Source organism: Coprinopsis cinerea, assembly GCF_000182895.1.
Source record: "Coprinopsis cinerea okayama7#130 chromosome 4 map unlocalized cont3.4, whole genome shotgun sequence".
Lineage (NCBI taxonomy): Eukaryota > Fungi > Basidiomycota > Agaricomycetes > Agaricales > Psathyrellaceae > Coprinopsis > Coprinopsis cinerea.
Window position 1 is genome coordinate 3,516,387 of NW_003307541.1, and position 27,001 is coordinate 3,543,387.

The 27,001-nt window shown below is 52.1% G+C and overlaps 9 protein-coding genes across 9 annotated transcripts; 6 read left to right on the forward strand and 3 right to left on the reverse strand.

The window, feature by feature from the left end:
* Nucleotides 1-278: 278 nt before the first annotated feature.
* CC1G_04163 (hypothetical protein) lies at nt 279-1,602 on the reverse strand. The gene has a single exon (XM_001836798.2). The coding sequence runs from the start codon at nt 1,453-1,455 to the stop codon at nt 1,138-1,140; it is 318 nt and encodes a 105-aa protein (XP_001836850.1). The 5' UTR covers nt 1,456-1,602; the 3' UTR covers nt 279-1,137.
* A 737-nt stretch (nt 1,603-2,339) lies between these two features.
* Nucleotides 2,340-3,779, reverse strand: CC1G_04164 (hypothetical protein; the record flags this gene model as incomplete). Its single annotated transcript, XM_001836799.2, has 1 exon — nt 2,340-3,779. One exon carries the CDS (start codon nt 3,777-3,779, stop codon nt 2,340-2,342), a length of 1,440 nt encoding a protein of 479 aa, XP_001836851.2.
* Nucleotides 3,780-4,639: 860 nt separating this feature from the next.
* CC1G_04165 (cytoplasmic protein) lies at nt 4,640-6,879 on the forward strand (the record flags this gene model as incomplete). Its single annotated transcript, XM_001836800.2, has 7 exons — nt 4,640-4,671; nt 4,854-5,116; nt 5,189-5,382; nt 5,449-5,596; nt 5,670-6,398; nt 6,456-6,572; nt 6,752-6,879. 7 exons carry the CDS (start codon nt 4,640-4,642, stop codon nt 6,877-6,879), a joined length of 1,611 nt encoding a protein of 536 aa, XP_001836852.2.
* A 2,554-nt stretch (nt 6,880-9,433) lies between these two features.
* Nucleotides 9,434-10,812, forward strand: CC1G_04166 (exoglucanase 3; the record flags this gene model as incomplete). Its single annotated transcript, XM_001836801.1, has 4 exons — nt 9,434-9,685; nt 9,740-9,920; nt 9,983-10,131; nt 10,192-10,812. The coding sequence occupies 4 exons, from the start codon at nt 9,434-9,436 to the stop codon at nt 10,810-10,812; spliced, it is 1,203 nt and encodes a 400-aa protein (XP_001836853.1).
* Nucleotides 10,813-12,513: 1,701 nt separating this feature from the next.
* CC1G_04167 (hypothetical protein) lies at nt 12,514-14,184 on the forward strand (the record flags this gene model as incomplete). Its single annotated transcript, XM_001836802.2, has 9 exons — nt 12,514-12,578; nt 12,634-12,685; nt 12,747-12,887; nt 12,962-13,066; nt 13,137-13,354; nt 13,421-13,460; nt 13,519-13,712; nt 13,796-13,983; nt 14,054-14,184. The coding sequence occupies 9 exons, from the start codon at nt 12,514-12,516 to the stop codon at nt 14,182-14,184; spliced, it is 1,134 nt and encodes a 377-aa protein (XP_001836854.2).
* Nucleotides 14,185-14,704: 520 nt separating this feature from the next.
* CC1G_04168 (acetyl xylan esterase) lies at nt 14,705-17,035 on the reverse strand (the record flags this gene model as incomplete). Its single annotated transcript, XM_001836803.2, has 6 exons — nt 14,705-15,397; nt 15,458-15,756; nt 15,810-15,878; nt 15,929-16,012; nt 16,607-16,662; nt 16,854-17,035. The coding sequence occupies 6 exons, from the start codon at nt 17,033-17,035 to the stop codon at nt 14,705-14,707; spliced, it is 1,383 nt and encodes a 460-aa protein (XP_001836855.2).
* Nucleotides 17,036-17,877: 842 nt separating this feature from the next.
* Nucleotides 17,878-19,760, forward strand: CC1G_04169 (hypothetical protein; the record flags this gene model as incomplete). The annotated part of the gene is made up of 9 exons (XM_001836804.1): nt 17,878-17,981; nt 18,040-18,091; nt 18,156-18,296; nt 18,351-18,455; nt 18,522-18,742; nt 18,813-19,043; nt 19,100-19,287; nt 19,388-19,598; nt 19,679-19,760. The coding sequence occupies 9 exons, from the start codon at nt 17,878-17,880 to the stop codon at nt 19,758-19,760; spliced, it is 1,335 nt and encodes a 444-aa protein (XP_001836856.1).
* A 2,281-nt stretch (nt 19,761-22,041) lies between these two features.
* On the forward strand, nt 22,042-23,842 carry CC1G_04170 (hypothetical protein; the record flags this gene model as incomplete). Its single annotated transcript, XM_001836805.1, has 9 exons — nt 22,042-22,145; nt 22,204-22,255; nt 22,307-22,447; nt 22,507-22,611; nt 22,668-22,888; nt 22,947-23,177; nt 23,240-23,427; nt 23,491-23,698; nt 23,761-23,842. The coding sequence occupies 9 exons, from the start codon at nt 22,042-22,044 to the stop codon at nt 23,840-23,842; spliced, it is 1,332 nt and encodes a 443-aa protein (XP_001836857.1).
* A 787-nt stretch (nt 23,843-24,629) lies between these two features.
* Nucleotides 24,630-25,050, forward strand: CC1G_04171 (hypothetical protein; the record flags this gene model as incomplete). Its single annotated transcript, XM_001836806.1, has 2 exons — nt 24,630-24,647; nt 24,784-25,050. 2 exons carry the CDS (start codon nt 24,630-24,632, stop codon nt 25,048-25,050), a joined length of 285 nt encoding a protein of 94 aa, XP_001836858.1.
* Nucleotides 25,051-27,001: the final 1,951 nt, after the last annotated feature.

The following is a 27,001-nucleotide window of genomic DNA, read 5'->3' on the forward strand; positions in this document are numbered from 1 at the left end:
GATCGATTTGGGTCGTGTTTATTGCTTTCCTTTCGTCTTGTTCTGCTCCTCTTTCTCTCGTCTAGTTTGTTTGTTCTTTTTGTTCCATTCTTCTGGATCTGGGCTTTCCGTGTTACCCATCCTGGCGCTTCTCCTCCCTCTTCTTCACTCCGGCTACCCCACCCCGTCCACCTCAACCGCAACATCTGATTCGTCGCATCATCGTCATCGTATACCATGGACTTCTTACAACATCTATATCTCGGGTTTTCCAGTTCACGCATTGCGTTGCATGGTTTAGAGGATGGACACCCTTTTGCATTTATTTCTACACATACATACGTACATAAGGCGACGGATGCTCATTCTATAGCTCTACATACATACACCAGTGACTAATTCAGGGAAATGACATCGTGTTTTTTCAAGTGGGATTGTTTCGTTGTTCGAATGCGTTCGTTCGTTGAGTAACATTGCTTCTAGCGCTTTGTGCTACCTACACACATGCATACACAGTAGAGGTCATTCCGGCAGCTGAATTGTTACATTGGCGCTCCCAGACCACGCTTTATCCGCGGCCCGTGGGCCATACGCTGTCCTATCTTCCAGGTTCAGTCCATCCTGGCGGTCTACCATGCAAGCGGCTAGCAGCTACTAGTTAGCTGCTCGTGATGGAGGCCGACTCCCATACTGCTGTCGACTGGGATCGTCTTTGTCGAGATTATCCTCCCTCTCTGGCCTCAGCTATGAGCGCTGAGTGGACGTACGTCGGTATTTGCGGGGGCGTTGTGACTTGTGTGAGGAGAACGAATTCGAGGGCTTGCGAGCTCTCCAGCTAAGAGCTTCAATTCTCTGGTCCCTTCGAATCGAGATTTGTAAGGTGTAATGAGGTGCGCTGGATCTGTAATAGTAAGGCGAGGAGGCTGTTATCGACGATCGAGTGCGCTCGAGTGCTGTGCGGTGGTGGGATGAGATCCTTGGCACGAACGTGGTAGGGAGGGAAGGAGGGAATGCTGAATCTCGAAATAGGCCATACGGCCTCTACACATAAGCCCACGATCGTCCTCCCTTCTTCTACCCCCCTCCCTCTATCCCCATCCTCGCCCTTAACAATTAGAAGGACTTACGGGACAGCGTTAACAGTGACCCGCCCAGCCCTCACGGGACAGCATTAACAGTGACCCGCCCAGCTCTGACCGCCTCCTCCTTCCTCCTCTTCTGATACCGCTCAACGAGGTAGCGCACGCTGACGAAGAGGGTGAGGAAGACGATGAGAGCGCCCAGCCCTGCAAGGCCGTGGATTGCCTGGCGGGAGAAGCGGATCCCTTTTGTTGGGAGTTTGTCTTGTGTTGGGAGTTTGTCTGGTATATTTGGGTTGGATGGTTGAGAGCCGGTGGAATGGGATGAGGCACGGGCGGAGAGGGATGTAAGTGTGAAAGGGAGCGAGTAGGTTAGGCCGCCTGGGAGGACTGGCATTCTGACATCGAGTTTAGTGGACCTCCGAGGTCGTCGTCCTGTGGGCGTGCCGTCAAGTCCTTGGAGCAGTTGGAAATCCTTAATGTCGTTTGAGGGCCGTCGTCGATGCAAGTTGAAAATAGTCGATGTTGTAGAGGTAGGTTCAAGGTATGATTCGTCTCGGTAGCAAGGATAGATGTTATTGTTTATAAGTCACGGTCGTGAGGAGAAAGGGTGTAGCATAGCCTCTTTGATGCGCCCATATGCATTCGATACCTCGACCACCTCACAGGTGGAGTTTGATCACGTATCACGAACCTAAAGGAACGTTCGTTGACGCGTGTTTAACTGTCCAGGGATCTGGGCGCTTCAACCTTGATAACAAAGTCTGATCATGATCGCTTGCATGGGAGGGGAATAAGCGCCCAGTGTCCAGATTCTGAATCAGAACTTGTAAGGGACTGCGGGATTCGAAACTCTTTTCGTCCGCGCTGAGAGATTCGATATCGCTCTTTGAGCCGTGGGCCATGAGAGACATTGATCAGATCGAACTGGTTTCGAGGAATGATAGCACAGAACTGATAGGGTTATATTGGGCATCGAGAGAAGAACATAAACAATACAAATCGTACATTGGGCTAAGTAATGAAGTGATGCTGAGGGTACTGGAACGCTATGCGTACTGTACAATTCTTTACACAATGCACGCAATTTTTACAAAGGGAAGTCAAAACAGTCGGGAGTTATTTCCTGGCAACAAAAGACTAAAAATAAAATGCAAGAAATCGAAATGTTTGAACCAGACGTGTCAGCAGTTGTAGATAGTACTAGAGGCCTCTCCAACACTGTACCATCTTCTTTCCAATTCAACTGCTTCTTTGGTCTTCTGACACTGGTTCTTACTACTAGTCGGTCTCCTCATCCAAAAAGATGGTGAGAGGATCGAGCGGCCATTCCCAATTGAGGGGAAAATCGATACTGGCCTGGCCGAAGCCTACCGGCTCCGATTCGCCTTCAGATTCGCCGGGTGGGCTCTGTACTACATCGGGTAGACCAGGCTGGAGATAGTCCGTATCCGGGATGACCAACTCATCATCGTCTTCAGGTGTTTCTTCCAAACTAACCGAAGCGATTCCTTCAAGAATGCCGCCAGACTCGCGGAGGAGTTGGGAGACGCCGTACGAACCGCGGCCAGACAGGGTGAGCGCCTTCAACTGAGAAGAGTCCATGTTGCGGATATACTCGGTGAGTGCCTCGTAGACGTTCATATCCCGCTCCGGGTCGTCAGAGATTGTAAACTCGCAGAGATGAGCGGTAATGTGTAGGTGGAGCGAAGTGAGGGTGGGACACTTGATATGTGGGACTCTGAGCCACTCGCCGAGTGTCCGGAGACTGGAGCGCAGATAAAGCGTCGTGATCCTCTCCAGCTGAATCGTTCCACTGGGCTGTTGGCCGGCGCCCTGAGGTCGTGGAGAAACGAGGCGATGGAGCGTGATCTTGAGAGTTCGGAGAGACTCCATGCTGTTGACGAGAGCGACGTGCTCTGGGCTTAGAGCTAACCCTTCAAGAACATCGAGTTCGGTAAGAGACGACATGGCGAACCGACCTTCAGTTATCCAGGGCTCGAAAGATGGGACGACCAATTCTCGGATAGAGGTCGCGTTGCGAAGGTTGTCGATCGCGAGCTCAAGTTGGCGCTGTTGGTTTTTGCCTCTGGTGCCGTCTTTGTAGATTTTCATGCTGGGATCTCTGTAAGGTAGGCCCTTGAAGGAGCGAAGGTTGGTGAACTTGTCGAGGGGGAGGTGGCGCATCATTCCAAAGAAGGTGATCGAGCACACGTTAAACTCCAGGGACTCGATACGGGACGCGTATGTGTTGATGGCAGCTTCGATACCAGCAAACGAGTCTTTGCGCGGGGGAAAGTAGTTGCGGTCATAACTTTGACGCAGGCCGCAGAGGCAACCGCTGTCCCCATAGCGAACAAAAGCACTATCGCCTTCTTCGAAAGGACTGAGTGGCACGGCGTTGATACGGAGCGATAGAAGACGCGAGTTCCCAGCGCGACTGAACCAAGCTACGATCTTGTCCGCGAACTTGTTGAGGTGAAGGACGCTCGATCGACGCCCATTATTGTCGACCTTGAACGTCTCGATCGTGAGCGAGGTCCAAAGATCGTGGATTCTGAAGCAAGCGGTGCGCCATGCGTGGCAGACTTGGCGAATGGCGAGGAAGGTCGCGCGACCTTGAGCGTCCATGACGGGTAAAGCGAACGCGAAAATCGTCGCCATGATTTCGAGTGAAAGTGTGGCTGCCACCGCTGTGTTGTTGGGTCGGCGCGAGGCCATTTGTTTCCGTTGAGCTGAGGGTTTTTTGGTTCTGCGTTTCGCCATTCTTTTACCTAGCGGGTTGGGTAACTGTTAGGCAACGCTCGTTTGAAGAGACCAACAATGCAATGAGGACGTACTCTAGGATTGGTCTTCCTGGTCGAGATTGAGATTACCGATGTATACCGATTACAGGTGGTCGGACGACGATTTAGTTGGTATGGGCGCGTCGTATGAGAGACAGAAGGTTGCGGTTTTGGTTTAAGTTGTGTTGGAGTCGCTCAAGCACATGGTGGTTGAATTTAAGAGAGCGGTGGTCTGTCCATTGTCCGTCGTCGTCGAGTTGGGACATTTAACCGATGCCATCACTCTCCCCATCAATTTACCTTAATGCCGGTCACATGCCGTGGTGGGATCTTCACCACCGGCAAGTTTCCCCTGGCAACTTGCAAGACTCGTTTGGATGTAAAAAAGCCGAGGGTGAACCTCCCTTGGCAGTGTAGCTACCGCCTTGATCAGGGGAAAACTGAGGTGATCAACGATATGGGAGGTCTAGGGTTAGCTAGAGGCCTTAATTAAACGGCACTCACAAGGGCTCGTTGAGACTCGCCGCCAATGATCACGAACCCCCAGGGTGATCTCGGAGGGACCCCCTATAAAACTCCACCAGCCCAGTAATTTAGGTGTGGTGCTCTCGGATAGGTCCCAGGCTTCAAGTTAGGCGCGCATTCGGCACTGTCCCGGCATGTCGGAAGTGAATCGCTTTCCCACCCTTCGCTCAGGCCTGCCGAGAGGTTTCCTCCCCAACGACGTCATCTCTTCCCAAGGGTTTCCCAAGTTCCACGTCTGCAATTGGAAAACTCCTCAATATCGCCACGACCATGCAAGCCAAGGTCGCAGTTCACGTTCACAAGTTTGAGACAGATCTTTTGTTTTTTCTTTATCGCCCTTATCGTCCACTGTTGTTCGTTGAACATTGAACGTTGAACGCGGCGACGAGGGCTTCTTGTGTACCTCGAACATCTCTACGTCGGGCTTCTTGTTTTTCGACATCTCTCCTTGATATACGCCTTCTTCAACACATCCTCGTTCCAGGGTCACCTCAACTCACTTCGGAGCGCCAACCACTATCCCTGCGACCAAATTCAACGAGATGCGCCGATTTTTCCAAGGATTCAAGAGCGACGTTGATAAATTCAAGGACCAAGTGCAAGAACACGTTGCCCAGTTCAGTCCAGGAGATGTATCCTCCCCCGGGGTAGAAGATTTCGACGAGCACGAATCGGAACACACCAAGATCTTCCCCGTCCGACAAGAGGATTTGTTGAAGTACCGGAAACATCGTGGAGTAAACCTCGGTGCGTCGTCTTGATCGTCTTGCCATGAACATGCACCCAACTCTCCTCATTCTCCTCCCTATGGACGTGCAGGCTCGTGGTTCGTCCTCGAACGCTGGATAACAGATTCACCCTTCCGCGAAGCAGCAGCACCCGCAGCGAGCGATCTGGACGTCGCGAAAGGCCGAAACGCCAAATCCATTTTGGAACGACATTGGGATACGTGGATCCAACCGGCGGACTGGGACTGGATTGCTGCGAGGGGTATTAATTCTGTCCGGATTCCTGTACGTGGCTTCTCTTTGTCTGTGGTGACCTCGGTCTGTTCGTATGCTAACTGATGAAATGAGTAGATTGGGTATTATCATGTATGCGGAGCGGATAGGAGTATACTCGACGGGACGGACTTTTGGCCGTTTTATGATGTGTACCAGGGCGCGTGGAGGAGGATTACGAATGCCATCCTCGAGGCGAACAAGCGCGGTATAACCGTCCAACTCGGTACGTTCCCCATCCCATCCCATCCCTCCCTCCCTTCCCTCCTGACAAGACTGGACTCCAGACATGCACGCAGCCCCAGGAAAACAAAACGCCGACCCGCACTCCGGCACCTCCAACCCCGCCAACTTCTTCCACGACCCGCACAACCTCCGTCGGGGCCTCTACGCTCTGCAGTCCCTCTCCATGCACCTCACGTCTTTCCTCAACAGCCACGACCCGCCCCTCTCCAACGTCGTCTCCATCGAATTGGTCAACGAACCTGCACCGCCTAACGATGGTGTGCTGAAGCGGTGGTACGACGATGCGATAAGGGTTGTGCAGAGGGGTGCGCGTGGCGTGCCGGTATATATTGGGGAGTGTTGGAGGCCGGAGGTGTATGCTGAGTATGTGGCGAGGGAGCTGAAGCAGGAGGATCCAGAAGGCCTAGTAGTACTAGACCACCACCTCTACCGTTGCTTCACCCAAGAAGACATCAACACATCCGTCTACGACCACACCGGGCGGCTGCGCGACCACAACGGCATACTCTCGACCTTTACGCGCGTCGCTGAGCTCGTGGGTCGAGCCGGCGGGGCGCTATCCGTGTGCGAGTGGTCTGGCGGTCTCAATGAGGGGAGTTTGAAGCATGTGCGTGGGGAGGACCAACGGAGGAATGCGAGACGTGATTTTTTGAGAGCGCAGTTGGAGTTGTATGAGCGGACGTGTGCGGGGTGGTATTTTTGGACGTATAAGAAGGAGTATAGGGGTGATGTGGGGTGGTCGTTTAGGGAGGCGGTGGAGGAGGGGGTGTTTCCTATGAAGAGTGCGTAGTCACGTTTCTGCTTTGTGGTGTTAGAACTGATGGACCTGGGTCGTGCAGATGGACGAATTGACGCTGGTATTTTGGTGAGGAAGAAGAGGTGGACGGATGCGGATGTGGAAAGGGAATGTGTGCGTAGGGTGGGGAAGATGGAGGAGGAGAGGAAGAAGGCGTATGGTAAGTCGTCTTGCGTGTTAGTTGTCATTCGCGTTTGTCCTTTCATATTTGTCCATCCACGTTTGTCCCTTCACTTCTGTCCTTCACTTTGACCATTCACGCTTGCCCTTCACGCCATCCATCCATACCATCCAATACCCCCAACTAACTAATTCGTCCCTCGTCCCTTCACCCCACAGATGCACATAGATCCTACTGGTCCCGCATCCCGGGGCGCTACGAGCACCGCAGGTTCTGGTATGGTTTTACAGCTGGGTGGAATATGGCGTGGAGGTTTTATGATTCTATCGAACCGGATGGTGAGTAACGATGAACGTTTCGCTTTTGTCTTGGTCGGTTTTTTTGCGTATATGTACACTATGTGGCTCCTCTCGCGCTCGAGCTGCTCGCCAATTGGGTCGTTCCTTCGTCCCTCATCGTTCTTTCCTTACTCTCATCGTTCATCCCCGTCGTTCTCTCCCTCGTTATTCTTTCTCCCATCCTCCCCCTTCCCTATCCTCCTCCTGACGATCCATCATTCTGACCGTTGTTTTACCCAACCCCTCCTCCCTTTCTTTCTTTCTTTCTCCCCCTCGGACTCGTATAGGCATAGGCAACCCAGTAAGCGAACCAGGCCCGCTACACGCCCTCGCGCGGAGAAGTTCGGTGTACCCCGTTGAGGGCCCGCATTATTGGGAGTATGAGCATGGGTTTTTGCAGGGTGTGGGGAGTGCTAGAGGGGATTTTGAGGGGGAGTTTTGCTAAGGGGTATTCAGGAGAGAGTTTTTGTTGGTAGTGGGCGGGGTGGTGGGGAGGGAGGTTTGTGAGGTTTGTAATTGGGAAGGGGTTTGTTAGCGGGCGGGGTTGGGGAGGGAGGTTTGGTAGCGGGCTGGTTGTTGGGGAGGGGGCGTAGGTTATCTAGGCGTTGTGGGAGGGTACGTTATCTAGGAGTTGTGGGAGGGGAGGAAAGCCAGTAGAAAGAGTGAAATTTGCTTTATTTTTTTGTAGCGTAGCGTAAGCAACAAGTGGAAAGTTGGAGAGTCGCAGTTGCGTCTGGTGGTACTAGTAGGCTACTCTGGGTATATCGTATTATGTATACTAAAGAGCGTGGACGAGGAAAGGGATGATTGTGGACTGGTAGTAGTAAGGTAGATGGAAAAAATGGATCTCCGTTCCTGCAGATGCAGAAGGGTTTGATTATTGGAGGTTACGTCGAGTTTGTGTGCACATTGAGCGTTGTTTGGTTATTGAACGCAATGTTCGAAATTGTGAGATACTTAAGCGCCCGTTGAGGCGCGGTTTCATGATCGATATCGGCTAGCCTTCAGCGCCCGTTGTCTTCAGAATTTTTTGTTCGTGCTGGGCAATGCAAATACGTGAATGGAGAACTCAAATCATCGTTATTATTACATACTAGTAGTGCTTTGCTATAGTTGTCGATGTCATTAGACAGGTCATGGGTGACCTGGGTGTCGTTGATGAAGCTCGGAGAACCGGAGAAATGCATTCCATGATTGGTACATTATCCATTTGGGAGTTCCGACTATACTTAGTACTGTTTGACGCTCCGGTAATACATACCCTCGGGGGAAGCGATGACGTGCTGAGAAAACTCCTTCAGCTCTGAACAGGGGCTGGCGTTTAAAAGCGCACTCGACGCTATCAACCTCTAGATCTCTAGTAGTACAGCAATCAGTATGCATCTAGAGCCTGTCCAATTGGGCACGATTCATTGGACGTTGCAGCAATCTTTGCCCTTTCGATTTCGTCATTGGGGTTCAATCGTAAATGAATGAAAAAGATCATAACTTATGTCCGTTAATTGAATGGATTCAACGCTAAAAATACCATAAGTGTACTTCTTCGAAGCCTTCATATCCTCGAAATCACCCCGATGCAAAGTTGAACTAGTGGGCCCACCCAGCAATAAACTCGGCTATAAGATCCAGTGCGGCGGCATCGGGCCACTGACGCCGAGGTTTTGGCTTCGAGGAAACCTTGGGAAAAGAAAAGCTGGAGGGATGTAGGTCTTCTTGGCCTTATCTACACTACTAGTGACTACATGTTGCGCCCAAGCCTTACAAGGCTCGCCGTATTCACGCGCTACAGTTACTGGCTTGGCATTTCTTGGGATGCGCCTCGGTGTGGATAAGCGCTCAGGAGCGCTTAGGTGATAGGGGCTTTTGCGGTGGCAAAGTCGCCAGAGGGTGGTGTCACATAGGTGATTATTTCTGCACGGATTATGCTACCCAGCGGCATCAGTATGTCATTTGGATGCACGACATGGGATGTAGAGTCGGGTCAAGCGCCGCCATCTGATGCGCCCTTTTGACACGCCTCATCTGAAAAGGAAAGATATTCCCTTGGCGACTTCGAATTGATCCATGATCGTTTGATTTTCCTCTGCTTCTTTTCATACCACGATGATCATATGCTTGGGGAGGACGATAGGAACGGGCTCACCTCTTTCCTATAACTTGCTCGCCATTCCCAATGTTCTCGGCCGCCATTCTCTCGCGAATTTCTCGGGGCTTCAAAGCGTAATCGAACACCACCCAACGCGTTGACTTGCAATTTATCAGCGTGTGTTTCCTCGGGATGTCGCGTCGAACGAAGGACAGTTGACGAGTTCTCGCATGTTTGTTTGGCTACAGTCTCCATCGAGCATCACTTCTATAGGGAAACCGAGTCGAGTGCACGTTCAGCACCCGACGCAGCCTCGATCCACCTCGCGGTAGGTCGTCCTCGCAGCATGTTCCGTGGATAACCCGGACTCATTAGCCTTTACCTTTCGAAAAGCTATGACAGAAACACCCTGGGATGGGCGTATATAAGACACGCAGGGCAACCTAGATTCCCTAGGATCCATCCTCTCGCCAAACATGAAGTACCTCAACCTCCTCGCAGCTCTCCTCGCCGTCGCTCCTCTCTCCCTCGCTGCACCCAGCATCGAGGCCAGACAGTCGAACGTCAACCCATACATCGGCAAGAGCCCGCTCGTTATTAGGTCGTACGCCCAAAAGCTTGAGGAGACCGTCAGGACCTTCCAGCAACGTGGCGACCAGCTCAACGCTGCGAGGACAAGGACGGTGCAGAACGTCGCGACTTTCGCCTGGATCTCGGATACCAATGGTGTACGTTTGCTTGTCCATTGTTTCTTCAAGAGTAGGGACTGACAAGACTCGTAGATTGGAGCCATTCGACCTCTCATCCAAGACGCTCTCGCCCAGCAGGCTCGCACTGGACAGAAGGTCATCGTCCAAATCGTTGTTTACAACCTCCCCGATCGCGACTGCTCTGCCAACGCCTCGACTGGAGAATTCACCGTAGGAAACGACGGCCTCAATCGATACAAGAACTTTGTCAACAGTACGTCCACGTCGCTTCTTTCCAATCCTTTGAGGGTGGTTAGCTGACGGGCACATTTGCAGCCATCGCCCGCGAGCTCTCGACTGCTGACGCTGACAAGCTCCACTTTGCCCTCCTCCTCGAACCCGACGCACTTGCCAACCTCGTCACCAACGCGAATGCCCCCAGGTGCCGAATCGCCGCTCCCGCTTACAAGGAGGGTATCGCCTACGTACGTTCTCTTCGTCTGTCTCTCCTTACCCAAGGTTTAAGTCTCATCAACCCTTTCCAGACCCTCGCCACCTTGTCCAAGCCCAACGTCGACGTCTACATCGACGCCGCCAACGGTGGCTGGCTCGGCTGGAACGACAACCTCCGCCCCTCCGCCGAACTCTTCAAGGAAGTCTACGACCTCGCCCGCCGCATCAACCCCAACGCCAAAGTCCGCGGCCTCGCCGTCAACGTCTCCAACTACAACCAGTACCGCGCTGAGGTCCGCGAGCCCTTCACCGAGTGGAACGACGCCTGGGACGAGAGCCGCTACGTCAACGTCCTCACCCCGCACCTCAACGCCGTCGGCTTCCCCGCGCACTTCATCGTTGACCAGGGACGCGGTGGCAAGGGCGGTATCAGGACGGAGTGGGGCCAGTGGTGCAACGTTAGGAACGCTGGGTTCGGTATCAGGCCTACTGCGGATCAGGGCGTGCTCCAGAACCCGAATGTGGATGCGATTGTGTGGGTTAAGCCGGGTGGAGAGTCGGATGGCACGAGTGATTTGAACTCGAACAGGTATGATCCTACGTGCAGGAGTCCGGTGGCGCATGTTCCCGCTCCTGAGGCTGGCCAGTGGTTCAACGAGTATGTTGTTAACCTCGTTTTGAACGCGAACCCCCCTCTTGAGCCTACCTGGTAAGCGCCCGTGTGATATGTGGTCGCGGTATCTTTATTGTGTAGTCGTATTGTTTTGGCCATTTTGTATACTAAAAGCACGCTGTTTTGATCGCAATTTCTCTACACTTTATTCCCATTGGTTTGAAACCTTCGATGAGGTGCCCGTACAAAGGCCATGGAGCCTTTACACCACCAATTTGAAGAAGGTCGTACTGCGACAGCCTCAATTCAAATCCCTCTTGAACTTCGGCCTGCATTCTGATCGTCTTTTAAGCGAGCTGGGTGTTTCAACCTAAAATGTCTGCTCGCTAAGTACACCAAGGAACATTGAATTGTGAACTTCAGAAATATTCTCCGCAGAAAAGGTCCCTCCTATCGTCGCTCCGTTACTCTGACCCAGTGCGTTGCATCGAAGCACAAAGGAAGACAATGGTCTGCCTCAAGTTCGCGAAGCCAGAGTTTTGTCGGAGTCTAGCACGGGAAGCATGGTTCTACGAACAGCTCGAGTCATGCTAAGGCGCCTCTATCCCAAATTTCTACGGCTTCTTTTCATCGTCCGTGGCAGAGCAACCATGTTCACCGAACCTCAGATTCACCCCGTGGACCACGAGGAAACATAAATTCGACACAGACTCGCTTCCCCGCAAGCTGACCAATGCCCGTCTCTGGACTGGCTACCTGACGACATACCGCCAAACCGGAGGCGCAAATCAGTTAACGAAGACCTGTCTGGCTACCAGCAAAACTCGTCGTGGCAGAGATGGAAGCGCAATGAAGACAATCCAATGATCAGCTCAGCGTCCTTCAAGTTGTCCTCGAGCGCTTGGGCGAGTCTTGTACTGGTGAAAAGGGACCCGATGCAAAGTGAGACTTCACGACTGATTCCGAACGCTCGCTGACGAAACGACTACAGAGAGGCGATCCTGGAGGTGTTGGACGACATTGCGACACGGGGAGTCATTCATGGAAACGTTTCGGCATGGAACGTCTTATCCATTCGCGACCCATTTACTAATAGCCGTACCTGCCCACGACACAACGTTGTTCACCCTTGGAGAGTCATTGATTTTGGCCGGTGTGGGATGGTTGGCATCGAGAACCAGGGCATGGACGGAATCAGATTCCTTCTCCTGCTCGACGAGTAAGGTTAATTCAGTTTTCGAGCGAGCACCTAAAAGTGACCAAGGTTTTGATAGGTTTAATTAATAGCATCTATCAATAACTTCCTGGTATCAACGCCTAGATGGACCCCACCATGGTTCAACAGGTGTTCACAGCAATCGTCGAGCTCCTTCAAAAGACCACGCCTATAGCTTTTCAGCGGGTTTACCAAATCATCGGAGGAGTGAGATGTCAATATAGCTAGCCGCCGAGATGGATTCCCGCTACACTGTTTTGATCGCAATTTCTTCGCGCTTTATTCTTCTCATTCGTTCGAAACCTTCGAGCTCGAAGGCCAAGGAGCCTTTACACCATCACTTCGAAGAAGGGTTGTACAACGGCCCTCAATTCAAATCCCTCTTGAACCTCGGGTATTCGTGGCTACCATGGTCTTCTCGCAGAGATGGAAGCGTTGTTCGTTACTGACTAGGTATATGATTGGTCGAAGTCAAGTCTTCGACTGCGTTCGTCTCTCTCGTGAACTATTTGCCGTATCTTCTAATCATCCAAAGGTATTTAGTAGTATTAATAAATGCCTTTCCCTCTGGACATCGCCTCAAGCATGTCGTGGTTAACGTTGATAACGATTGGCTTTTCCCTGCCCTCAGTACAGGCTCTTTTCGATCCGTACGCCTCACTTTATCTTCCTCATTGCTTTACTTGTCATCTCGATTCTTTCAAGGCTCGTCACCCCTGGAGAAGTGTCGCCCCATGTTCACCAAATCATCGGAGGGGTGAGCTATCATTATATCTAGACGTCGACGATGAGATGGATTACCCTTAACACCCACTTAGAATGCGTTCAACCTCACGATGCATCCAGACCTCGACATCCCGAATGTCGCGACGTGCACTACATGTCGGTTCAAAGAGAACAAATCGAACTACTGGACTGCTGTGATGTATTTCAAGCATCCCAACGGGAGTTTCGCGAGAGTACGTTGGGGCTCTGGTGGAGATTATTGTTGAATTGGTATGGTTAGGGCTGATGAGATTGGGATCGCTTTTAGGTCCCTCAAATTCCCAACCACTTCACTGGGAACTATAACGGAGGAATGACAGTGTATTATAGCCAAGCTCCAAGTGGTAGCCCCCGAGTTACTGCATTCCCAAAGGTAAAGCCCTCTCTCTCACCGGAAACCACCTCACCAAACTTGGTCTTCTAATGCACCATCTACGTTGTAGGGCTTCCGAATGATCACAGGAAACCCAATGCACCGCAGGAACCAGAACTACCCCACCACACGCGGAGAAGCCTGGGCGCTTAGCTTCAGGTGCTGGCAGACGACGGGTCCGTTCGATTACTCAAACAGCCATGCGATTGGTCCTGGCCCGTTTGATACCATTAATCTTCCGGATAGGCCGTGTCCTGGAGGGATTAGGAGTAATACTTTCTTCCCGACGTAAGTTTTCTCCTGTTTGATTTAGTCGGTGTTAGGTTTGACCAATGGTGGGCCTTGACGGTGTAGGTGCTGGGATGGCGTGAACACGGATAGTCCTGATCATTCTGTGCGTTCTTTCCCAATACTAGTATTAGATGATATTGTTGATAATGATCCTTTCTCAGAGTCACGTCTCGTTCTTTGAGTCACCCGCCGACCCTCGCGTGGGCCTCTTCGTTCAAATGAACGGAAAGTGTCCCGACACCCACCCTGTTCATATCCCGCAGCTATTCTTCGAGACGGTGTGGGATACGCGTCCGTTCAATACTATGTGGCCTGAGGATGGGAGTCAGCCTTTCGTTCTGAGTATGGGTGATCCGTGAGTGTTTGGGTTCAATATCTCGTACTATTACGAGAGTCGAAGAGGGGTATACTGATTGAAAAACCTTGGAATCTGTGTAGGACCGGGTACGGCCATCATGGCGACTACCTTTTCGGATGGGAAGACGGTGCGCTTCAGCGAGCGATGGATAACTGCTTGGATATTTTCGGAAGACCTGAGGACTGTACAGAGTTGACCCTCCAGACTGACGAAGAAATGAACGCGTGTACTCTACCTTCTCAAGTGGACGAACAAGTCGAGGGTGGATGTACGTCTTTATATTTCTAACTCCTATTATACTAACCATGATTTCTGATTATTTCATGCGATTTTGATAGATCTCCCTGAGTTACCTGGGTGCAACCCAGTTCAGCATGGGCCTGATCCTGCCACTATGGTTCCGGATTGTACAGCGATTTCGACGACTGGAGTAGCTGCTGCTGCACGAGCTACCCCTCCGCCTACTTAGGCATGTAATGTGTACATAGGTTTATGCTTTTTCACTATCACTACTATAGCTCGTTGGCATTCAACGCAACTGTCTTTCCTGTTATGAATTCGAGGTCCATCGTTCGGTATGTGTCTTGGCTCAGCAGCCTCGGATGATACATGCCGAATAGTCGGCCGCTGACCATCAGGAATTCGACTGATGGATTGATAAAGGATCAACGGCATCCAGGAGAAGCGCCTAATCCAAATGTCCCCTTCTGAATGCAAAGGATCGTCTAGGATCGTCGAGGATCGGCTCCAATCTCAACTTATTTAATTGTCAGGTACACATCGACCACCTATTTCTCCACATTCAACGCGCCACACTGTGTACGTGTCCGGCGCGGATGTCCCGATTCAATGATAGTAGACGCCGTTGTACATAGCCAAGCCGGGCTCCTCGCAAGCAAAGAAATGATGCAGAAAATAGTCGATACTGATACAAATTGATTCAATGCAGTTGTACAGAGAGGGAACTATTAAACACCTCCCCGACGCGCTTAAAGACCGAAGAAGTTGATCGCCGTCGCCTCCGTTCCGCTCTCAGGCAAACCGTGTCCAGCACCCTGTCCGTTGAACGCCTCAACCTGTCCGCTACCATACGACGTCTTCGTCCAGCTCTGTCGGGGCGTGCCAGGGCTCGTGCTGGCGGGGGTCTGTGAGATACCATGCACATCAGTCCACTGCTCGACCTGCTCCTGGAAGTTGTTGATGTTGAGAATGGGGTCAGCAGTTCCGTGCCAGATCTGCATGCGCGGGTAGGGACCGGTGTAGCCGGGGTACGCGGCGCGGACGAGGTCGCCCCATTGCTTGGGGGTGAGGTTGCGGTTGCCGGCGGCGCATGGGTCGGGCGGGAAGGCGGGGGTGTTGCCAGTCTGCAGGCATCCGAGACCAACGCCCGCGAAGACGGCACCGGCCTTGAAGAGCTCGGGGTAGACGCCGGCCATGACGTTCGTCATCATCGCGCCGGAGGAGGTACCGGTGACGAAGACCTTGTTGGGGTCGATGCCCCAGGTGCGGATGGCGTAGCGGACGGCGTTGGCGATGCCGAGAGAGTCGGAGCCGCCGTCGTGGCGGAGCGTCGCGCTGGAAGTGACATCCCAGCAGTTCTGGGGCTGGGTGGTCTGGCCGTAGAAGACGAGGAAGCCGCGTTGGTCGGCTTGAGCGCGCCAGCCGAAGCCCGAGAAGTATTGCTAAGAAAGGAAGGAGTGTTAACGGTTTAAGAAATAGCCACGTGGGGATGGGGCGCTTACTTGAGCGGTTCCACCGCAGGGGTGCAACGCGACGAGGAGACCAGCGCCTGCCTTGATGCTAGAGGGCTTGTAGACGTGGATTTGGACGTTGCTGGGGTTGGAGCCGAAGTTTTGGAGGCGGGTGAGCTGACCAGCTGGAATTTCTTGGGCGGGAGGAGTTGTGGCAGGTGGAGGAGGCTGAGGAGTGGTGACAGGGGGAGCGGGGGTGGTGACAGGAGGGGCAGGGGTCGTCACCGGAGGAGCGGGGGTGGTAACCGGTGGCTGAGGTTGTCCAGAGCCCTGTTGGCATTGGGAGTACCCTGGAGTACAAGATGAGCTACGTTTAGATCGATGTGGAACGTGGAGGACTCACAGTCGTTGAGACGAACGCAAATGAGACCAGCATCACACTGAGTCGAGCCAGTGTATCCGTTGCCGCCACCTAAAGGAGCTTGTTAGGGAGACGAGACATGAGAAGTAAATGAAACTGACATTGTCCCCAAAGAGGAACAGCGTTGACGGAAGTCAAAGCGAGAGCGACGACTGAGAGAAGAGTGGTGAACTTTGCCATTGCTGCTGCTGAGGTTGTGAGGCTTCAGGTGTTTTCGAGTTGGTTTTATACTTGGTCGTTGCACCGAGCTGATTCCGAGAACCTGTCACTGTAGGGGCGAAAAATTCCGTCGCGGTGCGGTGCCGATCCTCGCGCTCGAGATGTCTGCAGGGTGTGAAGAACCTATGGGCGTGTCTACTGTTCATTAAGCACGGACTTTAGACGACACATCCGTTGCGTGCGTACCACTAATGCTCTCTAGGGCCTTCAGATCGTCTGAAGACAGCGTTCAAGGCATTTGAAGCTGTCATCGCGCGTCGATGGATCCTTCAACTTGGCGCGACGGGAGCGGGTCAGTTCCCACAAATTCTCTCTACCCCACCAAGCCTATTGGAGAACAATCACTTATTTGGCTTTGAGACTTCCTCTCAGATGGTAGGACTGATCGCAGACGTACCTGTTGTATGCCATCTTCCTCCACCTCCTTCGGCACCGGCTGTACAATCATAAAGTCCTTGGACACATGGTCTGGACATATCGGTGCCGAATCAATTACCAATGGAAGAGGAAGACATGAGAGGTGACGTTGTGGATCGACGGCGAGGGTCTTTTGGTCGTACGAGGGCGGGACTGTAATTCGGAATATGCAGCAGTAGCGTCGAGCATGTTGGAGTCTCTACCGTTTCAGAGTGAGTGGTGCGAAGAAAACAGGCATACAGAGGGAACTATCTCACCATGCATGCGTCATGAGAGCCAAGTCGCGACCGTCGTCGTGTGTTGGACGAAGCCAAAGCCCAAAGAGCTTGTCCCACGAGCTAACCATAATCTAGGGTTATCGGGAATCTCCCACACTCAATGATGGCGCACAGATTGGCGGCACGACCGCTCTTGTCGTTTTCCTCCACCATCCCTGGAAGCTCCTCGGGCAAACTGTGTCTCCCTGTACCTTTCTCAAAAGCTCTGGTAGTTCTGGAAGGGCTGAACTGTTCATGCGTACGATATTGAAGGCTTTCGCGGGCCGCCTCTACCCGTCGTAGATTCGCCGACATCTTGGTGTGCTTCTTCCATCCCACAAACAACGCCGATCTGCTTGTTCCGTGCGCGCGTGGCTAGCTTCTTCACAGCTTCTTCCCAGAGTCAACACGGAGCTTCAGCCATGTGGTCTTGCTTCTTTCCTAAAATCGAAGATGATCAGTCTGGGGTGCACTGAATTGGGAAGCCACGCCTCTCGAGTTTTTCCTTAACTTCGGAAAGAAGAGCTGAAACCCGATTGGACGTTACCGAGGACTTCTGTACCAAGACTACTAGGACTGATGCAAGTGCGCCAATTATTCCGCTAGCCATTCGTGATAAAAGGGAAAGCTTATTCCTTTCATCCGACGGATAGGTATTCGCCTAGACCAATTCCAAGAAATGGATCTCTTGAATTCATCTTTGAATGTGCCTTGGCCTTTGGGATTGTCGACAATGTCCTCGAAGCGGGTTCTATCTTTTGTCTGTCCTGTAAAACGAGGCATTTAACTAGAACCTTCAGATTTTCATCTCGATAACTAACAAGGTTCAGGAAGCCTCCACCTAGAAGCGCTCCATGCTACTCGTTTATCCTCAACTTCGGAAAATGGGATCTCTATCTCTTCCTCCCCAGTCTAACTTTAGGTTTGACGAAGAGATGGACGTCACGACTCCTCTATCTCGCAAGAACCGGCGCTCCTCTGGCTGTGCCTGTGCGCTATCGTACGCTATCCTGGTATTCTGTATTGGCTATACATTGGAAAATGCAGCTATTTGGCCTTCTTTGACCAAAACTAGGTTATGCCTAGGGGCGTATATATAGCTAGATTTGGGCCATGAGACCTCTTACCTGTCGCTAACTTCGTTCATCGACGACGCCATGAACTGGAAGGCTCTGTTGACAACTGTCGGCGTCGCCGCTACCGGCGCGCACGCCCTCATCCGATTCCCATGCGCTCAATTGGTCACGGAGCGTCTTGACCCGTCTGTCTACCCCACTTTTCTTTCGGAGATACTCCTCTAATGGGTTCCCCCGCCTTAGCCTCGTCACCCCCGGCCAAGTATCCCCCCACGTCCACCAAGTTATCGGAGGAGTGAGTCTTGGATCTCTTGTCTATCGTAGCCAAGGATCTGACATCCGACTCGCACATCGCCTAGAATGCGTTCAACATCACCATGGACCCCTCCATCGAGTACGCCAGGACGGCGACTTGCACCTCCTGCAAGTTCAAGGAGAACAAGTCCAACTATTGGACCGCCGTCATGTACTTCAAACACTCAAATGGCTCTTTCATTCGAGTGCGTTCACTCATGCACTCGCCTCGATAACTCGCTCCTTAATTTCTGCGATAGGTCCCTCAATTCCCCAACCACTTGACGGGTAATCCTAATGGTGGTATGACGGTCTACTACATTCAGCCTACCAACCGTCAAAGGAAGGTCACCGCCTTCCCCAAGGTGTGTGGATCTCATCTTGTCCTTCTTGGCGACTCGAATCCCATCTGACTCGGATAATTCTTTTAGGGCTTCCGTATGATCTCTGGTAACCCAATGCTCCGAGCGAGGAAGGCCGGACTCGACCCCAACAGTCCCGAGGCTTGGTCCTCCTCGTTCCGATGCTGGGAGACCTCTGGCTTCACCGACCCCTCGAACAGCTCTCCCCCCGGTGCTGGCCGCTACGACACCGTCGAGCTCCCCAACAAGCGATGCCCCGCTGGTATCCGTGCTAACTTGTTCTTCCCCGCGTACGTCCTACTCTCTTTTACTTTTCGAACAAGGTCGACGATATTGACGTTGAGGTTTCGTGGTTTGTAGTTGCTGGGACGGGAAGAACCTCGACTCACCTGACCACGCGAGCCACGTCGCGTTCTTCCAGGGTCGTGTTGACCCCAATGCTGGTATGATTTTGATGGAGGGTACTTGCCCATCGACCCACCCCGTCCGTCTCCCCTTGCTCTTCTTCGAGACCGCTTGGGATACCCGTCAATTCAACAACATGTGGCCCAGCGACGGTAGCCAGCCCTTCGTCCTTTCTCATGGTGACCCGTAAGTGGTCTTGTTTGCCCTGGATTCAGAAGTGAAGAGGAATTAACGGCGTATAGAACTGGCTACGGACATCACGGTGACTACGTCTTTGGATGGGAAGAGGGTGCTCTCCAGCGTGCTATGGACAACTGCTTCGACATCCTCGGTCTCCCCGATTCGTGCCGACAGCTCACTCAACAATCCGATGCCGAGATGAACCAGTGTGTCCAACAGACCCGCATTAACGAGCGTGTTGAGGGTGTCTGTACGTCCTTTTCCCGCTTCTCTATAACCCATTCCCTTCTCGCCGTTGTCTAACTAACACTTTCCTTGCGCGTACTCTTTCCGACCTTCGATTTCGATAGACCTCCCTGAACTCCCAGGATGCAACCCCGTCCAGAAAGGTCCCGGTATGGCCACCATGGTCCCCAACTGCCGTGCCATCTCCACCACCATCGGTGCTCCCCCCGTCGTCACCAACCCCCCTCCCGTCACCAATCCTCCCGTCGTCAACCCTCCTCCTCCCGTCACCAACCCCGGTGCTCCTCTCCAGACCCGCTTCGGCCAGTGCGGAGGGTGCGTTACCTTTCTTCTTCTCCTTTTTCATTGACCGGTTATAAATTGTGTTACTAACGTATTGTGGTTTTGGTTTCTAGTCAAGGATGGACTGGTCCCACTCAGTGCCAGCCCCCCTACGCTTGCCAGGTTTCGAACCAGTGGTACTCGCAGTGCATCTAAACCCCTCGTTCGGACCGTTTTACGGTACTTGGTCTACGGCGCTACCTCGCGTACCTTGGCACGCCGCTCTTGGAACGACGATTTGAGTAATTGAGGAGGATGTTAATAATTTCATTTCTTTATCATCGATGTATGTTCTTTCTCTCTTATCGTTTGAATTTAAAATGCTTCCACTTGTCTTCCATTCTTCATTGAAGAGGAACCTCCGCGCTCCGTTCCGCGGTAATTCCTTTCTAATGGAAACGATGATAAGACGGGGTATTGGCAGGTATGGAGACGAGTCACGATCGGTGCTGGTGAATTCGAGTGTCCTCCAGAAGGAACGAGTGTGGGTCCGCTCAGCCGCGCGCGGCCATCAGAGGTTTGATCTTGTTTGTCTGGACCTTCCAGTACGTTCTCGCCCTCCTCGACGAGCGCAAGGGACTACCCACTGGACAGCAGTCGCCTGGAAATTACCCCTCCACCCAGACTACTTACCCATAGGTATGTCGTGCGAAAGACACCATGGGACATACGTCCATTGAATGGTGGGTTTGGATTGATGGTAGCCAACCTGTCGCAGTGTTGTCTCAGGACGATCCGTAAGCGTGAGTGAACGAAGTGTGCATAGTCCTACTAATAGGCTCTACGATACCTCTATATAGCTATAGGAAGAACGGCTACTGTATTAGAGGATGTGATGAACAGGTTACTCAACCTTTGCGTATCTAGAGGTGTAGTAAGTCCCCCGACATATTGCGACGAAATGGATCACTACACCGAGAGAATCGGCGCTTACCAGGAGCTACAAAATCCTTTACAGGACGGCAGACGAGCTCCACAAGCTCTCATGGCTCAGCTACATTGGGAAGTACATTCCGAATGTAAGTCAGCTGTGGATAACCACGGTCCCTGTAAGCTTTGAAGTCCCATACACCTCGCCACCGAGCCGTAAAGCACTCTGATCGGATGGTGTTCATGAATGCAGTTAATTGCAGTATGGTCTCACGAGCTCGCCGACGAGGGAGGCGGCTTCTCACTCAATTGATCCATTTTTCTTTCTGACAACGTGCAGCTGAATGGAGGCATACCTCGCCTCTCCCGATACAATGTCTATTGGACTAAAGCTGGAGGATAAAGGGATGTTCCGTTGCAAGTGAGCTAGCCATAAGGTCAATAGCTCGCTGACACAGATACGTCACGAAATACACAACATGTCTACCTTGACGTGCAGAGTTGGGATGCGCTTTTATGGGATATTTCCCGATGCGAATCCGAAGATGGCACTCAGGTGATCGTCTCCCACATGGCTTTCTATCCTCGGGGACCTTTACCACACTAGATCATGTTCGTCGAGCCGTTGCAGTCCCCAAATCCAGGGTCAATTATCAAGCAAGTGCGCTCCTCGATACAAAGCTGTTAAGTTTTTGTGAGCGAAGCAAGGGCCCACCCCTTCGTTGAAAAATATGGGGTTCTTCGGACCCGAGAATGACGTCGAATTGTTACCAATCTCCACGCGCGCAGAATCTTCGCTATTCCATGAAATTTCTAGAGATGTCTTTGGAAGCCATGTTAGGGTAGCTCGCTCCGTTGGCCAGGAGCTCCAAGGTACCCAAGCCTCGACGATGAATTCATCTTCTCCCTTGGCAAAGCGGAGCCACCCCTTCTTTCCCCGCACTTTGGGCCCTTGGGAACGTGGACATGTGTGAATGTGGATGGTTGATGTTGATCATTCTGTGTAGGATAGGCGCCCGGCGCGCTGCTCAAGTCTCACAAGGACCAGCGAATTGTGTGGACCTCACCTCAGCTACCTGGCCTCTGCAAGAATAACTGAGTATACCTGCGCTTCGCAGACCATTCTCTTCCGCTTCTGTGAGCCAAGTTAGCTTTTTCACTCCCTTCTTGGTGCTAGCTTCGAATTCTCTCGTCACAGCCCCGCATCCACGTTCTGAAAACCACGTTTTGATTGTATTCATCTCGCGTGGCATCTCACGTAAAAAGCCTCATTCTAAGAAGCATCTGCTTCTCCTGGTTTATCCTCAACCTCGGAAATATGCAAAGAACGCTCTATGTACGCTCAGGCCAGGTCACGAGAACCGAGTCGGAGCTTCTAATCAAGCACGATCTCGCTCCTTTCTAAGTATGTCCACCCGGAATGTTGCTATTCTGAATCGGTTTGACTGAGAACATTTTCAGAAAAGCGCGGGTTCTATTTTGGGCTTGGTATTTTCAGTACAGTATAAAAGGTGCAACTGGACTCTCGTTCCGGTTCCTCGTAGTCCACTCTTTCCTTGAGATCGATATGAACTGGAAAGCTCTCTTGGCATCCATTGGCCTCGCCGCCACTGGCGCGCACGCCCTCATCCGTTTCCCTTGCGCTCAGTTGGTCACTGAGCGTCTTGACCCGTACGTCCCGTCCTCCCTTCCCAAGTGTTGAGCCATGTCACCAATCTCCAACTCATAGCCTGGTCACTCCCGGAGAGGTTTCCCCTCACGTCCACCAGATCATCGGAGGAGTGAGTAGATTTCTTCTTCCATTCTATATCCTAGAGCTGACAGTCGCGTAGAATGCCTTCAACATCACCATGGACCCCGCCATCGAGTACGCCAGGACTGCGACTTGCACGACTTGCAAGTTCAGGGAGAACAAGTCCAACTACTGGACTGCTGTGATGTACTTCAGGCACCAGAACGGTTCCTACATCCGAGTATGTGTCCTCCTCTTTCCTTTCGTTGACCGTGTATTCACATCGCCCGTGACGGATAGGTCCCTCAAATGCCCAACCACTTGACTGGCAACCCCGACGGCGGTATGACCGTTTACTATATCCAACCCACCAACCGTAACGTCAAGGTTACTGCTTTCCCTAAGGTACGTAGCCTCATTCGACTTCGGTCGAAGTCAAATGAATGACATATTGTGTCTAGGGTTTCCGTATGATCTCGGGTAACCCCATGCGTCGCGCTCGAAGGCAAGGGCTCGACCCTAACAGCCCTGAGGCGTACTCTTCGAGCTTCCGATGCTGGGAAGGCACTGGCTTCGGCGACCCATCCAACTCCTTCCCTCCTGGTGCTGGCCGCTACGATACCGTTGAGCTCCCCAAGAAGCCCTGCCCGGGCGGTATCCGTGCCAACCTCTTCTTCCCTTCGTACGTTCTTCATCTTGTCTTTTACATTGCCATGATCTGACGCTTCTTCTCAAAATAGCTGCTGGGACGGCAAGAACCTCGACACCCCCGACCACTCCAGCCACGTCGCCTTCATCCAAGGTCGTGTTGATCCTAACCAGGGTATGATCTTGATGGAGGGTACCTGCCCATCGACCCACCCCGTTCGCCTTCCTCTCCTCTTCTTCGAGACTGCCTGGGACACTCGCCCATTCAACAACATGTGGCCCAGCGACGGTACCCAGCCCTTCGTTCTCTCGTACGGTGACCGGTAAGCATTTCTTTCCCCCCTTCAGACCTGTGACACGGGCTGAGCATTGTCTCCTTGTGTAGAATTGGCTACGGGCACCACGGTGACTACGTCTTCGGATGGGATGAGGGTGCTCTCCAGCGTGCTATGGACAACTGCCACGATCTCCTTGGTCTCCCGGACTCGTGCCGCGAACTTACTCAGCAATCCGATGCCGAGATGAACCAGTGCAAGCAGCAGACTCGAGTCGCCGAGGTCGTCGAGGGTTCCTGTACGTGACACTTCTTCTTGCTTTCCTCATAACGTCCACTCACTGAACACTGTTTCGAACTAGACCTCCCCGAGCTCCCAGGATGCAACCCTATCCAGGATGGTCCCCAGTCGGCCACGATGGTCCCCAACTGCCGTGCCATCTCCACCACCATCGGTGCTCCCCCCGTCGTCACCAACCCGCCTGTCGTCACCAACCCTCCCGTCGTCAACCCTCCTCCCGTCACCAACCCCGGTGCTCCTCAGCAGACTCGATTCGGCCAGTGCGGAGGGTGAGTGGATCTTCATATCTTCGTCTGCGACTCACACATTGATCTCTCTTCCCTGCATACAGTCAAGGATGGACCGGCCCTACCCAGTGCCAGCCTCCCTACTCTTGCCAAGTCTCCAACCAATGGTACTCGCAATGCCTCTAAAGGGGCCACGATTTCCTTGGTTCGTGCTCTGGTATTGGCTCGTAGCTCGACGGATATGTAGATAAATGTCTTATATGTATCGTCTTCATTAAAATCTAGCATTCCATTTCCCTCTCTCTCTCTCAACGTGGATGCGTAGTTGGATGCTTTTCAAACTGTTTAGTTGTCTGATATCCGATGACGACACTGGCCTCGAAATAGAAGGGAACAATCCAGGACGTTCCTCGGATCGCGACTGCACAGCTCAAGCAGTCTGGTGTATGCACTGAGTCGCCGTTACACGATGTCATCTCACCCCGTCGTGAATGCACATTGCAGTCTTCTCGAGTCTTCTGACCTAGCATGAGACAAACGTTTCACGAGCGCGCTTCTATAAGACCAATTGACCTATTCTACATGGGGCGATAATCAAAATCCCATCCAGGGACCTCAACCATGAAGCTCTCCTTTTTTGCATTGACTTGTGCCGTCGCCTCTATTTTGGCCAATCCGTCGCCTTCCAGCGCTCAAACGAGCTCGTCCAACGTTGGGACTCCAAATTCCGAAGGCCAACACGATGGATTTTTCTACTCGTGGTGGTCAGATACGGGAGCTACAGCCCAATTGGACTTCAAACGGTGAAAGGCCCGTGGACATGTTGACTGTGTTCATAAGCGAGAATCTAACGAGAGGGAGCTTTGAGACCCAGTCCTTTTGGTGACGATCGACGTGAAAACGGAGAGCTTGAATAACAGATTTGTTCGTTAGTTCGCTACTGCCATCAGTTTCCGGGTGGAAGCTAGAGGAGATGGCTAATTTGACGTTGGTGAGTTGATGGAGTTTTGACCAAAATTCAGACAGCCATTTACTGTCTCTATCGGAAACGATCTCGAATCACAGAGCCTAGAGGACATCACATCTAAGCAGCTAACGGTGCTATAGTATTCTGAGCATAGTTGTAGCACGCAGACATCTACAGGACAGGACAAGGAAAGGTATCGGAGGAAGAGTTGGTAAACGAGATAACAGCAAAGTTCAAACCGGGGATATTCACCATTAGGCACCACCACCGCCTACACGATTACGGATCGGCCGAGTACGATGAACTCGACCTTCGCCGGGAGCAGCTTGCTGCGCCTGCTGAGCCTGTGGCGCTTGTGGCGCCTGTTGAGGCTGTTGAAGCGGTTGCGCCTGCTGAGCCTGTTGTAAATAGAGGAATAAAACGATAGATTTTCGTGTTCTACAGAACAGTATTTATAGTAGCTACGAGACGTGATTGGTAAGTCATTGGAGCGCTCGATAAGCGCGTGTATAAGCGCTCGGGGAATTTCTAATAAAGTGGAAACATAAGAATGCAATAACTAATCTAACTAGTAACGAGTCAGCGTGTATCGACGAGAACACTCTCAACACTCCCCCTTTCTCGAGATAACACCGATTTCGTAGGTAAGGTCTTGATGACGTGACCTAGGTAGTCCTTTGGTGAACAAGTCGGCAAGATTCAGGTCGGTGCGAACGTAAACAATCTCGAGGGTGTTGTTGGCGACAAGATCGCGTAGGAAATGATATGCGAGGTCGATGTGCTTCGTTCTTGGATGAAATTCAGGGTGTCGACTGATCGCAATAGCGGCCTGATTGTCGCTGAAGATGGTCGATGTTTCGGGGGGAAAAAATTCCAATTCTTCGAGTAAGTGTCGATGCCACAGGACTTGCTTTGCGGCGTGCGTAGTGGCGACGTATTCGGCTTCTGCAGTCGATAGAGCCACGGTATTCTGCTTCTTCGAGCTCCAAGCTATTGCTCCACCTGCCAAGGTGATAACATAGCCGGAAATCGATTTTCTGTCCGGTCCATTCGCCCAGTCGGCATCGGTGTAGATGTGGAGGTCTTCCGTCATTTCTTCGTCATCTAATCCTCCAAATGTGAGTGCGAAATGCTTGGTACCCTTCAGGTAACGAAAGATGCGCTTGAGGGCAGTGAAATGGACGGCTCTGGGGCGAGATGTGTATTGGGCGAGTCGGTTGACCGCATAGCAGATCTCTGGACGCGTTCCAAGCGCCAGATACATCAGAGAACCAATCATCGTCGCATATCCCGACGAAATTCGGGGGTCTACCTCCTCTCCGAGCGAGTTTCCGTCCTTGCTGTCGAATGCGTCGAGTTTGACGTTAGGATCGATGGGTGTTGATACTGGGTTCGCATTTTCTAGCCCAAATCGCTTTAAGAGTGTGTCGATGTAATGGGATTGTGAAAGCGAGATGTAGTGGTCGTCCTGCTGAATTTGGAGACCCAGGATAAGTGAGGGTTGTCCTAGTGACTTGATTTCGAAGTGCTGTGCGAGTTCTGACTCTATCTGGTCGTTTAAGGCGTCTGTAGTCGAAGCTGCGATGATATCGTCGACCCATACGAGGAGAATAGTCAAGTCGTCGTCCTGGTATCGAATATAGCAGCAGTAATCGCTCTTGAGTTGTTTGAAGTCGAAATCCTCGAGTTTGGAGTGTGAGTTCGTGGTTCCAGACGTTGCCAGCCTGCTTCAGGCCGTAAAGGGAACGTTTGAGGACGCATACTCGACCAGTACCGTCGTCAAATCCAGGGGGCTGGCGCATGAAGATCGATTCCTTCAATCTTCCGTGTAAATAGGCGCCCTTGACGTCAAATTGACGAAGTTTGAGGTTTCGGATGGCAGACGTACCCAGGACAGTCCGAAGCGTCTCGAATCGCATTACTGGTGCGAAGGTGCCGTCGTACTGATAGTCCTGGCCGGGTTTCTGAGAGAAACCTTGAGCTACAAGTCTCGCCTTGTGCTTTGTGACCTCCCCCTTCTCGTTCCTCTTCTTTGTGAACACCCACTTGCTCCCAACCGTTGTTCGCCCCTCTGGAAGCTCTCCCAGCTCCCAAGTACCCATTTCCTTCAATGTTTTCAATTCTTCGTCCATAGCTTCCTTCCATCGTCCCGATTCTGGTCCCTGCAACGCTTCTTCGACGTTTTGAGGTAAATCCGGCTCTGAAAATTGCGAAATAAAAGCGGTTTCCCTTTCGAATGGTTCGCCAATTGCTTCTAGTGCGATGTTGCCCATTTCCTTCGACTTTGCCTTCGCTTTTGACGATTCTGTAGGCCTGGAGATGGTAGGGGATGGAGAGACCGATCGCATAGGCGTAGGAGTGAATCGCAGTCCTGGAGT

Bases quoted from the DNA above. Each gene is read 5' to 3' on its own strand.
- CC1G_04163 (XM_001836798.2), bottom strand. From the start codon at position 1,455: ATGCCAGTCCTCCCAGGCGGCCTAACCTACTCGCTCCCTTTCACACTT.